The sequence below is a fragment of the Dendropsophus ebraccatus genome, chromosome 4, assembly GCF_027789765.1.
Source record: "Dendropsophus ebraccatus isolate aDenEbr1 chromosome 4, aDenEbr1.pat, whole genome shotgun sequence".
NCBI lineage: Eukaryota > Metazoa > Chordata > Amphibia > Anura > Hylidae > Dendropsophus > Dendropsophus ebraccatus.
In genome coordinates, this window is record NC_091457.1 from 127,531,076 (window position 1) to 127,546,810 (window position 15,735).

The 15,735-nt window shown below is 42.8% G+C and overlaps 1 protein-coding gene across 2 annotated transcripts; it reads left to right on the forward strand.

The window, feature by feature from the left end:
* Window positions 1-526: 526 nt before the first annotated feature.
* LOC138789926 (ficolin-2-like) lies at window positions 527-11,905 on the forward strand. Of its 2 annotated transcripts, XM_069968795.1 has the most exons (9): window positions 527-616; window positions 3,205-3,318; window positions 3,451-3,495; window positions 4,073-4,108; window positions 4,466-4,504; window positions 5,127-5,254; window positions 5,843-5,972; window positions 7,176-7,310; window positions 10,996-11,905. In XM_069968795.1, exons 1-9 carry the CDS (start codon window positions 532-534, stop codon window positions 11,241-11,243), a joined length of 960 nt encoding a protein of 319 aa, XP_069824896.1. In that variant the 5' UTR covers window positions 527-531; the 3' UTR covers window positions 11,244-11,905. The 2 variants fall into 2 exon arrangements, with proteins under 2 accessions (XP_069824896.1, XP_069824897.1); XM_069968796.1 differs by lacking the exon at window positions 4,073-4,108.
* The last annotated feature ends 3,830 nt before the right edge of the window (window positions 11,906-15,735 follow it).

Sequence of the window (15,735 nt, forward strand, 5' to 3'; positions counted from 1 at the left end):
TAACCTATATCAATGATCAGCCGAAGATCGTTGTCATTTATTACACTGAGCGATAATCGGACGAATCGGGCTGATTCGGGCCAATTCGGCCAATTATCGTTCCGTGTAATAGTACCCTTAGACTATTAATGAAAAGTACAGGCAGAAAGTAAGAAATAGAAAAGGAAGAAAATATGTCTGTGGGGAAGAAAGTCATTTAGGGTTGAACCGTGTATTGATGTGTATGTACAGGTATACTCATTTTATTTATTTTATGTCAACCATAGAGAATAGAAGATCAATTAGCGTGGCAAATATCTGGTCTTGTAAGTGCAGGATTATTGAAATTACATTGCCTAGAACGCATCACTAAAAGGATTGAGACATACCAGGCAGAGTGGTTAGAGCTTAACGCTATGTGCAATCCGAAAGATCAACAAAGGGAAGTTTATGTTTCTCTTGTGCAATTGTCTTACATCTGAAGGGAAGTGCAATGTGTTTTCTAAGCAGACTCCAATAAAAACAGATTTCATTTAGGTAGCTAAAGGTCAGATGGTGAGTATAGTTACAATGTGGGCTTCACTGGCTGCTACGCTCTGCCTGGTAACCTTTATTATAGCTGAAGACTCATGTCCAGGTGAGTAATCTCTGATCAGAACATGCTAGAGAGACCTAAAAGATCTATTGTAGACATTGTTCTGAAGCAGCATTCTGGATAAAAACGTATTGCTTATATTATTTTACTAGTAGTATATCACATAACTAAAAATGGGTACACCTACCTTGTAATAGCTCTTAAGAACAGAGTAAGGTGGACTATGTTTAACTAAATTATAGATAGTTGAATACAAAAAATTTTGTGAATTTGCTTATCCTTATCAGGTAACGTAACACTTAGGGTGTTCACCCTACATTTTTGCAATCTGTTTTTTTTTCATCCGATTAAAAAATAAATAAATAAATAAAAAAAAAATATATATATATACACACACATTTGTGTGCATCCGTTTTCTCCATTTTAAAAGAACGGATCAAAACATCAGTTTTTTGATGTTCACAAAAATGTGGTCAGCCACGTTTTTGTGTATGTTTAAAAAAAGGATGAGTTTTGATTCATTTTATCATGGAAGATAATGGAAAAACGGATCACAATGGATGCACACAAATGCATCAGTTTTTCTATCTATTTTTAAAAAATATATTAAAAATGGATTGCAAAACGCAGTGTGAACCCAGCCTTAGCTGACATATAGATATACAGTTATATTAAGTTTGTGTAAGTGGAATCTCAGTATATATAATTGCCAACTGTACCAAAATAAGAGACATCACCTGGACTCCTGGTAGAGCAAACAAGTCTCCTGACAGCTGACGACAAGACAGCTGACAGACACCTCAAAGGGAAGATGTCTTACTCTATAACCGCCCAGCCCCATCTCTTCATAGTGACAAAATGACTTAATTTTCAGCTGTGTAAATGGAAGCACTATGCTGACACTGCTTATGTGATATACTACAGGCACTATTGCTTATTGGGGACACACTGCTGGCACTGCTCATTATAGGGCATTCTTTTGGCTGTCCTTATGTAGGACACTTCCCAGGCACTACTGTTTATGAGAACAATCTGCTAACACAATATATGGGGGGTGGTTAACTTTTATGGTAATATTGCTTATAAGGGTCAGCTGCTGCTGTTGAAGCTATTAGGTTTTTTTGTCATCATAAAACATTACCTGTACCTGTAGGTGGCAAGTATCTTAAAGGACAACTCCCGCGTCAGCAAAAAAAAAAAAAAAAAACACTAACAGACACAGATCCCATTCTCATAATCCCTCCTAAATCAGAGCTGAGCAAGCTGGAAGCCATGTGATGCATTTCAGCCAATGAAAAGGCTGCTGGTGTGTACGCGCACCGGCAGTCTTTTCGCTCCCATTCTTTTTAAAGGAAAATGGGGAAGAAGAGGATGACCAGGCCCGGCCCCTGCTTGTGACGACATTGTTGGTGATGAAAGTAAATTCGTAAGTATGTGGTTTTTTTTTACTTCCAGGGGGGGGAGGCGGAACGGCTCCAGACAGGTGACTAACATACTGTACATTACAAAGTGGTCCAATAAGTCCTATGTCACAAGGGTAAAGGTGACATTTTCACCACTGTTTCATCCAACAACAGGTGCAGGTACCTCACACGCTATCTACCTATTACACTTCTTCCCTCTCATCTCTCCTACACTGTCCCCACTAATGAGAGGTTGGACCCAGCCTCCCCTATAAAAGGGTAGTTAGTTCCTGGTGGCAAGTCTTTTGTTAATGAATGGTAGACAGGGACACAGTTAAAGGATTCCCTCTACAGAAGAGACTCGAGTTATGATGCACTGCTAAACCCACACAGAGGGTAACCGTCCTTCAGGGAAAACCTTCGCCAGGGATGCTTCTCCAGATTTATTAAGACAGTCTACAAGTGTTTCAAAGACTGATCCCCGGTAGGACAAAAAGCACAAGCTGACGTATCCTTCTGATCACGCACAGCTACCTTGGGAGGTCTTGAAGAGTCTGCTATGCCAAGTTAGGCCTGGGGCTCGTACTACTCAACCTGGCACTCTCTGATCTGGTCCGGCATAAGGCGGTATTCTAAATTGCTACAAAATGTGAGTATGGGTATTCTCTTCTGCTCATTAACTATTACTTTCAGCACAATCCCACCAGAGTACAGTACATTGCTACATTAGACAAGGCCCCCCAAGATGGTCCCTATACCTTCCTCTAAGTCAAGCTACACTTTTCCTAAACTCAACTATATCTTACTCAAGTCAAGCTGCACTTCTTATGCTTACTACTTCTCCAAATTACTACCTCAATCACTACTGTCACCTGTAACTGCACCTGCTAAGTTGTGTATTACCATTAACTGTATTGCACTGAAGGTCTTAAGTAAAGCTGTTCCTTGTTTAAGTGCTGGACTCTGTGCTGATTTTTTTTGCCGCACCTGCACCCACACCAAGTTCCAGTGGCCTTGTGTCTGGGGTGAACCAGCAGAAATACCAAGCCCACCTGCTGCATAACACCTCAGCACCCAGGGCTATGGCACTGACACATAGGGCAGAACACAAAGCATGGTATCTCCTCTTTAAAAAGTAAATCTATGAAGGCTTACTCATTGTGATTGCTTACATTTTATGGTACATGTTCTGTACATCATCTCCATTTTTTTTCATCTTGCTTTCAGAAATAAAATATGTGGCAATTGGAGAAACAGATAAGTTGACGATCCTCCGAGGATGTCCTGGTCTGCCTGGAGCTCCTGGACAAAAAGGTGAAGCTGGTCCAGCAGGAGAGAAAGGTGAATATTGTTTTTTATAGCCTCTTTATGGGCCACATATGAATTATGTTCTTATATATTGGGTTGCTGCAACTGGAGCCAGGACAGGTTTGAGGTTACCACATAGAGTGGTTATTGCTGTTTTTCTTTCAGGACCTAAAGGAGACCCTGGGAAGGCCGGACCTGCAGGACAGCCAGGTTTGCACATCAGATAAGGCTGATGCCTACAGAAAGCTTTTTTTATGTTACTCATTATTGCCTTACAAGCCCTGTCGGTAAAATACAGGCACTTTCACAGCAAATTAATCTTTTAACGCACTGCTTGCATGTGACCGCTGAGGCTTATGATTGTGCAACAACTGCACTAAAGCAGTGTCGAATGTGTAGATGGGCAAAGATTTTCTTTACTATCTAATGCCACTTGTAGCTCTTACGTAATTTTCTAAAAATCATGGACAACCCAATTAAAAATATGTGTCCTTTTTATGAACCACTACCCGATTCCTGTGAACGGCGCCAGTCTATTCCCGAGCACCAACCAGACATGAAGCACTGGAGGCGGGCCCACCAGCCCCCAGTGTGACAGACAACACCCCCCTCCCCCCCCCCCCCCCCCCGTGACGCGGCTCTGTTAGAATCAATGGAGCCGCGTCACACCGGGGACCGGCAGTGTTCGGTGCTTCATGCCCGGCAGGTGGCACATTCGCTTTAAACAATCCATATTTTACAGCTTAATATGTATCCATTTTCATTACTTTATTATTTATTACTACAGGATCTGCAGGTTCTGCTGGATTATCAGGTCTGAAAGGTAAGAAGTATAGACTTAATTCCAAGGAACAAATTCACATGGATTCAGTGGTTTAAGACATTCAGTAGTTACAGGTATACATATGACATCATTTGGTGCATGCCCACACATTGGGGAAATGTCCAAAGCAGAAAATATGCAGGATTTCTGCACAACAAGCATAGCAGCAAATCCTTCCCATCATGCTGAAAAAGTGCCGAATAAATATAGGGTATAGAAATTTTTCATACATTTTTAGATTCGTGTCCCCCCCCCCAAATAAAGTTTCCCAACTTAGCTGTTGTAGAAAAAAAACATCCGTTTTTTCCCCCACTGTTTCCTGATTTTTACATTTGTTTTTTGATCCATTTCTGTTAGGAGAAAAAGGGGAACCTGGACTCTCAAATTCAGCATATGGTGAGTTTATTAGGACTTTATAGGAGTACATTTGGATGATTGAAAGGTATGTATTGCAGGTGTTCAATTGCAAGCATAGGGGGCATAAGTTAGGAAAGAAGAAGCCGAACATTGCTGGGCCATTTCAAGGCTCCTGTGATCAGTGGAGGTCCCAACAATTAGACTCAGACTGGTCAGCTTGATTTCCCCTGCAGCAAATCTTTTCAACTTATTCTACAGGTACACAACTTGTCAGTTGTTATGCCATTGTAATTTAGTGGCTACATTATATACAATGAGAAAACCAAAGCTGGTTTTATAGACACAGCAAACAGTCAAAGGTCAGGTTTTTATTTTAATAAAGCTAGTTAAGAAATGAAATCTTAGCTGTGATTGGTCATCACTAATAGAAATCAATGGAAAAAACAGATCCAAACAACTTGCACACAATTGCCGCTGTTTTTCCCCCCATAAAACATATATGTTAAATGGGCTGCAAAAATGCAGTGTAAACTTTTTTTTTTTTTCTGTACTAGTAATTTGTTATGTGAAGTATATTTACAGTATAACATCAAGGTGTATCCATTGTACACGCACTTTCAAGTAGCTAACTTTCAAGTCTACCAACAAATCTATTTCTCAGCTCCTCGAAATTGCAAGGAACTGCGGGACCAAGGAAATTTTCTCAGTGGCTGGTACAAAATATATCCAGATGGAGAGAATCCTCTTATAGTCCTGTGTGACATGGATACAGATGGAGGAGGATGGATTGTAAGTCATAAAAAATTATTTTCAATTTGTTAAAAAAAATAAAAATGACTATTCTACCCCCAAAGTTCCCAGTCAGTCCAAAGATTCATGCAGGGTTTTCTTGTCTGGGAGCATGTTCAGATCCCAGGCTTAGTACAAGGATACATATGGTGCGTTTATAGGCATAGTGCTTGCTTTTAATCTGATGAAAATCTAATCTGTGTATCCCTGAAGTGTCAGAGAGACAGGCCCAGGGTCTGAAGTCCTCTCAGGCTGCACTGCCACCTCTCCGCTGTGATGTCACCCCATCTCTGTCTTTGATTGGCACACTTATCTAAGCAGCCAGAGCCATGCTCCACAATACACATTGTTGGCTCATTTGCAGGAGATACACATTGAAAAGAAGATTTACTATGGTAAATTCAACAGAAATCTGGTTTAATCTGTTCCAAAAACATAACGTTAAGAGTTAGACATTTTGATGTAAGTTTTTACCCCCTAGATGCCTCTGTCAATAGGGAATGTTGAATTCTGTGACTCTTTATATCTGTTCCATTTAAATTACCTCTATGATTTCTAGAGCTTTTACCATCAATTTCATATCTTTAGGTTTTCCAGAGACGTTGTGATGGCAGTGTAAATTTTATCAGAGACTGGAAAGATTACAAGCAAGGTTTTGGCAACCAGCTTAGTGAGTTCTGGCTGGGAAATGACAATATTCACCGCCTCACATCTGCAGGTAACTTTTCCCTTACCTCCTTGGAATTTCCACAAGGGAGTGATTCTCAGCCACAGAACAAATGAGGACCACAGCTGCCCCCTTTCCATGCACCTATTACAGTGAATGAACATGAGCCTTACTTGGCCATTTAGCAGCCCATTCCGACCGATAATCGTTTAGTGTAAGAGCACATGTTAAAAGGCAACAATCAGCCGACATGCGCATGATCTTTCAACATGTTGAAAAATCTTGATCAGCCTGCTGCGCGTTACTCCATGTAATAGGAGTGGCGGCAGCAGACCACTGCTGACTTTAATGGGCCATCCAGACAATCTAACATCAGCCTGTGCAATACGGCCTTATAAGGCTGGGTTCACACTACGTATATTTCAGTCAGTATTGTGGTCCTCATATTGCAACCAAAACCAGGAGTGGATTAAAAACACAGAAAGGATCTGTTCACACAATGTTGAAGTTGAGTGGATGGCCGTCATATAACAGTAAATAACTGCCATTATTTCAATACAACGGCCTTTGTTTTAAAATAACAGCAAATATTTGCCATTAAATGGCGGCCATCCACTCAATTTCAACATTGTGTGAACAGATCCTTTCTGTGTTTTTAATCCACTCCTGGTTTTGGTTGCAATATGAGGACCCCAATACTGACTGAAATATACGTAGTGTGAACCCAGCCTCAAAGGGAATCTGTCAGCATCTGGGCTGGTCCCGAGGTGCTGACAGTGTAGTAAAGGTGCATGTCCGTCAATGTATGGGCTACCTTTCTTTTAGCATTTTCTGCAGTAGTTTTTCTTTTATTCTAGTCTGTAACTTGTAGTGGTGAGGAGTTTGTGCCGCACTTAGGCACGCCTCACCACTGCTTCCTCCTCCCTCTTTGCTGCCCGGACTCCTGCCTCCTGATGACGTTACTGGCAAGGGCCAGTGCGGCATGAACTCCTCACCACTACAAGTTACAGACAAGGATAAAAGAAAACTACTGTAGCGAATGCTAAAAGAAAGGTACTGCAGACATTAACAGACATGCACCTTCACTACACTGTCAGCACCTCAGGACTAGCCCAGGTGCTGACAGATTCCCTTTAAGACTCCTTATGTATGTTATTTCACGTGAGTAACATAAAAATGCAAATCTCTGTATATTCTCCTATTAGTAGGTGTCCTTCATTCATACACTCACTTTGTACATAATGAACTGTTTAGGAACCCAGACGCTTCGAGTTGATCTGACAGATTTTGAAAATGACTACAGTTTTGCCACTTATGCTTCATTTGCCCTATCAGGAGAAAGTGACAATTACAAGCTAAGTGTTGGAGCTTTCACTGGAGGAACTGCAGGTAATGTCTATTTAGGTAACACAGACATATATGTAATGTTCTACTATGAAACCCAACGTCTATAAGAATCTACAGCAGTTATGTAGATTTAAAGGTTGTGTACACATGAAGAACCATTTTGGAGATTTTTGTTTAGGAATAAATAACATGTTCTCTGACAGTAGGAACCCTAACAACAAGCTGTTATTGGCAGGACCCCTGATGCACACCCATAGACACACAAAGGACATAAAATGACTTGTCCATGTATCCACAAATTGGCCAAGGTTTCCCCTCTATGTGCACATTAAATGAGTATGTCACCGAAGAGCTAAAAAGCTACAAGTTTTTCTAAAAGCTGGTCTATATTCAAGACAGGCCTGGAAACTACATTTCGCAGCATGCACTGCACCTCAGAGCCAACTGCCAAGAATCTGCTTCATCTTGTAGTTTCAACCTCTCAACCGCTCAATCTGCTTCTGCTTTAGGCTATGTTCACACTACGTAAAAGTACGGTCATTGTTGCCATCGGCAACAGCGGACGTACTTTGTGAGGTGTGGACATAGCCTTATCTTCTGTAAGATCCCGGCCGGAGCGTATATGCATAGTTTACGCTCTGGCCGGGATCCCGTACGGGGCCGCAAATACATGACATGTCAGTTTTCTGCGGCCGCAATTCAATGAATTACGGCCGTAGGAAACCCTGTCAGTTCACACAATGAAGCGAGCGGCTCCGGCCGTTGTGTGCTGTGGGAGGTTCTGATGCGGGCGCACGCTGATGCACCCGCATCAGAATCCTGCGGCCAAAAGATCATCCGGCCGGTACTTAAGTACCGGCCGGGATGATCCGGGCAGAGACCGGCCGTTCTGTGACCAGGCCGGGTCACGAAACGGCCGGTCTCTTCACATAGTGGGAACATAGCCTTACACTGTAAACAAAATATCTATCTATCCATCCATTCATATACATAGATAGATTAGAAAGGGAGATAGATGAAATAACTGTGTTTCCTTTCCCTATACTGCTCAGGAGGCTGTCACTGTTTTGTTGATTCCCCGCCATTTGGCCACATGCTCACTGATTGGTGTGATGTCAGTTACAGATGAGGTGTTACAGTTTGCCTGGCAACAGAAAAGACAGAGATCATGTGACTTTGGTCTCATAAGGGAGGGGGAGAACAGAGGACTGGCAAAGGAAGTGAGCGTTTTCTGCAGCTTTAGGGTGGGAATTAGAATGTGCTGCAGACAAACGGGACAATTGATCTAATAGAAACCTACTACAAACAAGTTTAGATTATGGGTGAAAATTGAACATGGTTAAATCTTTGTGGAGCACCCTTTAAGTTATTTAAATCACACTTTTCAGCTACTGTAAAAAAATGACTGTGGCCCCGATTTACTGACATGTTTCCGTAATCAAATTGACGGTTTTTACTAGTTTTTCCCTGTGTGTTTCTTGTTTACTAAAATTTTGCACCCCAAAAATCTCTAAAAACCGACCCATGCATCATTTCGTGGTTTAAAACCGAAAGTGGGTGTGTCATGGGCATGTCCCTTTAAGACCCACCATAACTGACGTATTTATCAAACAACATGGAGAGAGAGGAGCTGTTGCACATCACACCTATGGCTGACACTAATGCCACTCGGCTACATTTAAAAAACAACGCCAGGATGTTGGTATATAATTTGATCAAACCATATTGCCCCATGTACCACGTGCCGGTCTCCTGGTTCACATAGGTCCCTACACTAACTCCACACTGTGTCGGTCAGTGACCGCCAACCCTGCAAGGCCTGCACAAGCAGGGAAGGGAGGCCATGGAGTGGCCCCGCAACCCCTATGTCACAGGACCAAACCCAAAAGGCACCCCCAAAACCTAGCCGGCACCACCGGCGGAGAAGGCTGCCCCCAAACCACACAAGTATGAATATGGTATTGCACTCACCATTGCTCCTGCAGGTAGAATGGGAAAGATAGGACGTATTTGACGTGAGCACAGGTGACTCCTGCTAATTTGGGTCATGTGGGTCTTACTGAGGAGGAGTGCCAACTGCTCAGAAAAGGGAGAGAAGTAAAATACGACATGGAGAGAGAGGAGCTGTTGCACATCACACCTATGGCTGACACTAATGCCGCTCGGCTACATTTAAAAACCAATGCCAGGATGTTGGTATATAATTTGATCAAACCATATTGCCCCATGTACCACGTGCCGGTCTCCTGGTTCACATGGGTCCCTACACTAACTAACTTTATCAAACAAGCTGCTATTTATTGACAGGTTTTGCATTCTTAAAGTCAGCCATCTCTAATGTGAAAGGAAGGTTGGGTTTTAGTTTTGTTATGTGAAAAAACAGAGTAAATTAGGCCCTGTATTTTTTGCTTTTTGGACATAGCGTAGCGTTGCACTTCTCACTAGCACATGGTTGCTTTATAGGCCTATATTACCTAGTGAGATAGGTAGCTCCCTTCTCCTCCATAGGATCACACTAGAAGACAGGGATAGGTTTCAGAGCGGCGTCGTTCTTTTTAGAACGTTAACCCTGCCTAGGGCAGGCGTCCCTGGCCGCACAAAATTGGGGTTATGCTTTGAGGGTCCATCGAGTGTAGGTTGCTACATTATATACATTATTTGCTGGTTGTATGTGATGTGTTCATGGTTGACTCTGCTTTTTAACTATTTTCTCTCTGAGTCGGACTACTGACGTGAGTTGGCATCTTATATAATAGTTGTATAATAAAGGTTATGTTTTAATTTCCATTTCTGTGACTTGCGTACAAAATAGACCTGCAATTACTTTGTGTGGCCGAAGAGAACAACGCCCGTAGTGTGTACAGGGTGCATACACTACAGCCTTTGTTCCATACACTTTAATGTAATTGATCACTGTCAATAAACAACAGCTGTTGTTCATTGCCTAATTAGAGTGTGTGATCAAAAAAGTGTTCCCAAACCTGTGGACTCTTTTCTATCCCTGTCCCTGCTAGATTGACCGTCAGGGCTTAGCTTACAGCACTGCCAAGAACTGTTTCCAAACAGCATTCCTGCAATGTTCATACAGATACTGTGCGGGTGCAAGATTCAGAAGCAGGGATTCGCTTCCATAGAACAAAATCAAGGGGATGATCTTTTCAAGGTTGTGGTCTTTTGGAGATGTTTCACTGACTTATCATTTCACTGAAAGACTTTCATTGGCGGGGGGCTATGTTCACACTACGTAGGTTTCGTATTAATCACGGCCTTTGTTACCAATTTGCGACAACGGCCATGAATAATATGAAAATTACATTATGCTGCCATCTATGGAATCACGGAATAAACTCTGGCCAGGCTCGCTAGCAGCCACGCAAAAAACTGACATGTCAGTTTTCTGCGGCCGCTATTCATTGAATAGTGGCCACAGAAGACACGTCGGTGCACACAATGGAGCGTGTGGCTCCAGCCGCATGCTCCATTGTGTGCAGCGCTGAATTCGGATGCGGGTGCACACAGGTGTGGCAACATCCGAATTCAGCAGAAGTAAAGATCATCTGGCCGGTACTGCAGTACTGGCTGGGATGATCTTCAGTAAAACCGGCCATTCTGTGATCCGGCCAGTCACAGAATGGCCAATGTTATACTCAGTGGGAACATGGCCTTACTCTGGACGCTACGTGTTGTTACATGTGATAAATATTCCTTTCTTTTTTTTCCCTTGCAGGTGACTCTCTCACTTATCACAATGACCGCCCCTTCACAACTAAAGACAGAGACAATGATGCTTTTCCAGATAATTGTGCAGTAAGCTTTAAAGGTGCTTGGTGGTACGGAGCCTGCCATAATGCCAATCTGAACGGCCAGTATCTGAGAGGGAAACATACCAGCTATGCCGATGGAGTTAACTGGGAATATGGGAAAGGACAGTATTATTCCTATAAAATAACTGAAATGAAGTTCAGGCCAGTGTGATATACAGTATTTATCTGTTTTTATGTGTGTAAAGGAATTAGTATTGGCCAACTTTTGCTCAATGCTCAAGAATTATACTAGACACTGGCTGCATATTATCAAAGGCCATCTCAATCATAGAAGTCTCCAAAATGTAAAGGGGATTTTTTTTTTCCTCTCTAGGATGTACCCGCATTTCATGAAATAATATTTTAAATGTTCTACAGTGGTCCCTCGACATCTGATATTTATTGGTACACAGGATGACCATTGTATTTTGAAACCGTTGTATGTTGAGACCATAACTATATGGAAAAATGGTATTTGGTTCTGAAGCCCCAAAATGAGAAATAATGAAGATTTAAAAAAAAATTAATAATAATAAGCAGATAACTAATATGGGTAAAGCAAGTCCTTACATACAACAATCAGAAAGAGCTAATGGAAGCTGTAAATTACTTTTTATGCAAAGGACTGGAGCACTTTCAGAGTCTTGTACAGATCACACAGGGTCCCACCTTTACCAGTAAATTGAGCATTTTTTTTGGTCAATCATCTAGTTCACATGTGCCGCACATCCTGACTGTCTGTAGCATTGTAAGTTGAGTCTGGTCTCAAGCTACGATGGTCCAGAAAGGACCATTGTGTGTTGAGAATATTGTAACCTGAGGCCATTGTAAGTTGAGGGATCACTGTATTTGTATATGTTACCTTATTAGTAATACAATAAATGCTTATACTATGGTGTCCGATCTCTTATACATGAACCAAACCATCCTTATGGAGTAAATCCTGCCTGAAATCATCACTCTGTAGACAAGGATTATATGACTAGGTCATAAAGCTGATAGGAGGGTTATACTTCCCATTACACATCTACAGTCAACATAGAGGCAGACAAGCAAGCATGGTGCTGCTCTGCATGGGCCAGATAGAAACGGAACCCCTGTGTTATATCCTTACCTTTTAGTGCTGCAGCGACTTATCCTGCAGTTGTCCATGTTTTGTATTTTCATGTACCGCAAGTTAGGGACTGTCGCCCAGTTCCCTGTAGTTGCCAAGGGCTGTCTGGGGAAGGGACAGTGGGCAGAGACTAGTTTAGGGTCCACTGTGTCCACCCTTCCCAGACCTAACGGTACCTGCAGTGTTGTGACATCCTGTTGTATAGATCCAACCAATCCTGTGGATCACCTATTCTTTCAGAACTAAGACACCACGGCCACTGGCTTATTTTGAAGAGGAAGCTTTCCTAACAGTGTAAATGTAGTATTGCATAGTGGTTATTCAAATGAAGGGCTGTCCATGTAAAACATGGATATCTCAAGTCTACCAAAATGTTTCCCCATATGCCCTTGAAGATATGTGATATGGATTGCTAAAAAGAAGCATTATTTCGTATTAAAAGATTTCAGTGTTCACAATTTTTCTTTCTAGAGTAGGAAATATACACACAATAGCATAGTGATCTCCCTAGTTTTATAGAAACTGCACGTCTGGTTTTTTGACACTAGATGGTGATGTTGTCAAGAAAATCCTCAGGAGTAGAAAAATAGACGAAAATAAAATAAAAAATGGTGCCAAGAAGTCCTTCTGGGGACCAGCGCTGCTCCAGAGAATTCACAGCCACGAAGTAGATGAAAGAAATGTTTGAGTTTATTGTGAAAGCACAGGTATTACGCGTTTCAGAAGCAGCAGCTTCCTTCATCAGAAATTGTGCACAATTTCTGATGAAGGAAGCTGCTGCTTCTGAAACGTGGCTGTGTAAACGCACCATAAGGGTGCATTTACACAGAAAGATTTATCTGACAGATTTTGAAAGCCAAAGACAGGAACGGATTTGAAAAAGAGGAGAAATCTCAGTCTTTCCTTTATGACCTGACCCCTGTTTATAGTCTGTGCCTGGTTTTGGCTTCAAAGATCTGTCAGATAAATCTGTCTGTGTAAACGCACCATTAGGGTCCATTTACACAGAAAGATTATCTGACAGATTATCTGCCAAAGATTTGAAGCCAAAGCCAGGAGTGGATTTGAAACTAGGAGAAATCTTAGACTTTTCTTTATGACCTGATCTCTGTTTATAGTCCATTCCTGGCTTTGGCTTCAAATCTTTGGCAGATAATCTGTTAATCTTTCTGTGTAAATGGACCCATATGGTGCGTTTACACAGACAGATTTATCTGACAGATCTTTGAAGCCAAAACCAGGAACAGACTATAAACAGGGATTTGGTCATAAAGGAAAGACTGGGATCTATGCTGTTTTCAAATCCATTCCTGGCTTTGGCTTCCAATATCTGTCAGATAAATCTTTCTGTGTAAACGCACCCTTAAATTTACACGGAGCGATAATTGGGCCAATCGTACAATTAACGATTTCGAAGTAACGATTTTTTTTATATAACGATCAGCATTTAGACGGTACGACATATCGTACGGAAAAATCGTTTTGCGATTGTTTTGCGATCGCGCGCCAGCAGCCCGGCCCCCCGCTCAACCGCAGCCCCCTGCGCCGCCCCGATCGCCACCCCTGCCGCTCCGGTCGCCACCCCCGCTGCTCCGATCGCCCCGTCCGCTTGCCGCTCTGATCGCCACCCCCGCCGCTCCAATGCCCCCCCCCCGCCGCCGCTCCGATCGCCCCCCCCCCCCACCCGCCGCCGCCGCTCTGATCGCCCCTGCCACTGAAGAGAAGAGTCGGGAATTTCAAACGGCTCCTCTTCAGCCAATCAGTGCTGCCATGCATACGTGCTGCCGTGCCGTGCTGCCGTGCCGTGCTACGCGGAGCAGGTAACGTATGCTCCTGGCCAGGGCGGCGGGGGCGATCGGAGCGCCGGGGGGGGCGATCAGAGCGGCGGATCAAAGTTGTATTTTATTCACTGGTTAAAAATGTTTTTGGATGATTTGTCTTCATGGGCAACTTCAGGAAGGCTAATTTCCAAAAACTAAGAGAGGACCTTGGTGACATAGACTGGGACCCCAGCGTGAGAAGTAAAAGTGCACAAGAGAAATGGGACATTTTAAGGTAATGGAAAGATCTCTTCACAAATTATTTTTTTTTCTAGTAAAACACTTAAAATGTTAACAAAATTCCTGAATGACATTTTGAAAACTTTGATAAAGTTCATAAAATGATGGTATTTATCCGGGTGCTCTAATGTGGAGTCAAACACTGCAAGATAACAAGGCTAACCACTTGGCCACCCACAAGGTAGCCATCAGCCCCTGCTCTCCTTTATTTCATGCTGCCCTTTCTGGTACAGCTTATACTGAGCTCCAATATTAGCTCCGCCTACATGGGCAGGGCTAAAATCTATGTGGAATTCCAGCCAGCCCATTGGAAGGACACCTGCAAGAGAAGCTAGAAATAAATAATAAAAGTGTATATAGAACAAACAACACCGATGTCAATGTAATGCTACACTGGCAGCACAGTGCGCAATATTTACCTGCAATGGCTTTTCACTTTTTTTTTTTTATGGGACATTTACACACAGAAGTTGATCACACTTTTTAGGAGCCCATTATTCCAGCTCCAGGGCATCCTTTCTATGAACTGGTGCCCACAGTTGAAGCAGTAAAATAATATCCCTGTCCTGCAAGTCCATGTTTTAATACATATCAATATCCTGCTGTCCTTAGTAGCAGCTGATTGACATGGCATGCTATTCTGTAGTCTATGATTTTGTGACCTGTGTTTAGACCGCCACCCATCATACAGTCGTGACATAGTGACAGTCTATCACTTTACGAGATAGAGAAATCAATGTCAATCACTTTTTCAGCATTGGACTTCAGTGGTGCTTACTGCAATGCCAGACACTATTTCTTGGGTGCAGGGCCGGTGTCAGCACAGGGCTCACCTGGGCAAGTACCGGGGCCTCAGCACCTCCAGAGGCCCAGGGAGGGAGAGGGCCTGGTGTTCTGATGTTCATCCCGATCACTGTAGTGCAGTATGAGCACTGAACATCAGAAGAGAGAGAAAGAACAGGGCTTGTGAGCGTCCTGCTGAGAGAGAGAAAGAGCAGGATCTGTGAGTGTCCTGCAGAGAGAGAGAAAGAGGGAGAAGACTGAGCTGTAAGTACTGTGTGTATGTGTGTGAGTCAGTCAGTAATGTGCAGTTACAAGCCACTCGGCCAATGACAGGTTGCGGCACTGTCCAATCTTGGCCAATCATTGGCTAAGCAGCCTGTCACTTCAGAAATGGCTCCAGCAGTGCCAGCGGTGGCTGCAGTTAGGTGCGTGGAGAGGTAAAGTATATTCTTTATTATTTACTATATACAGCAAGGGCTATCATTAGCGATGTCGGTGCACCCCTTGCTTTACGATCATCGAGCTGTCTATTAGGCCTGGTAAGCAAGCGCCAATCTAGCAGATTGGTATTTGTGTACATTAAATGTCAGGCCGTGTAATACAGCCCTTACAGTCATGGACCCCCTTAAAGCAAACATGGATGATTTATTAAATGTAGAAAACCCATTTAAAATGTAAAAGTGTGGAGGTGGTGATCCACAGTACAA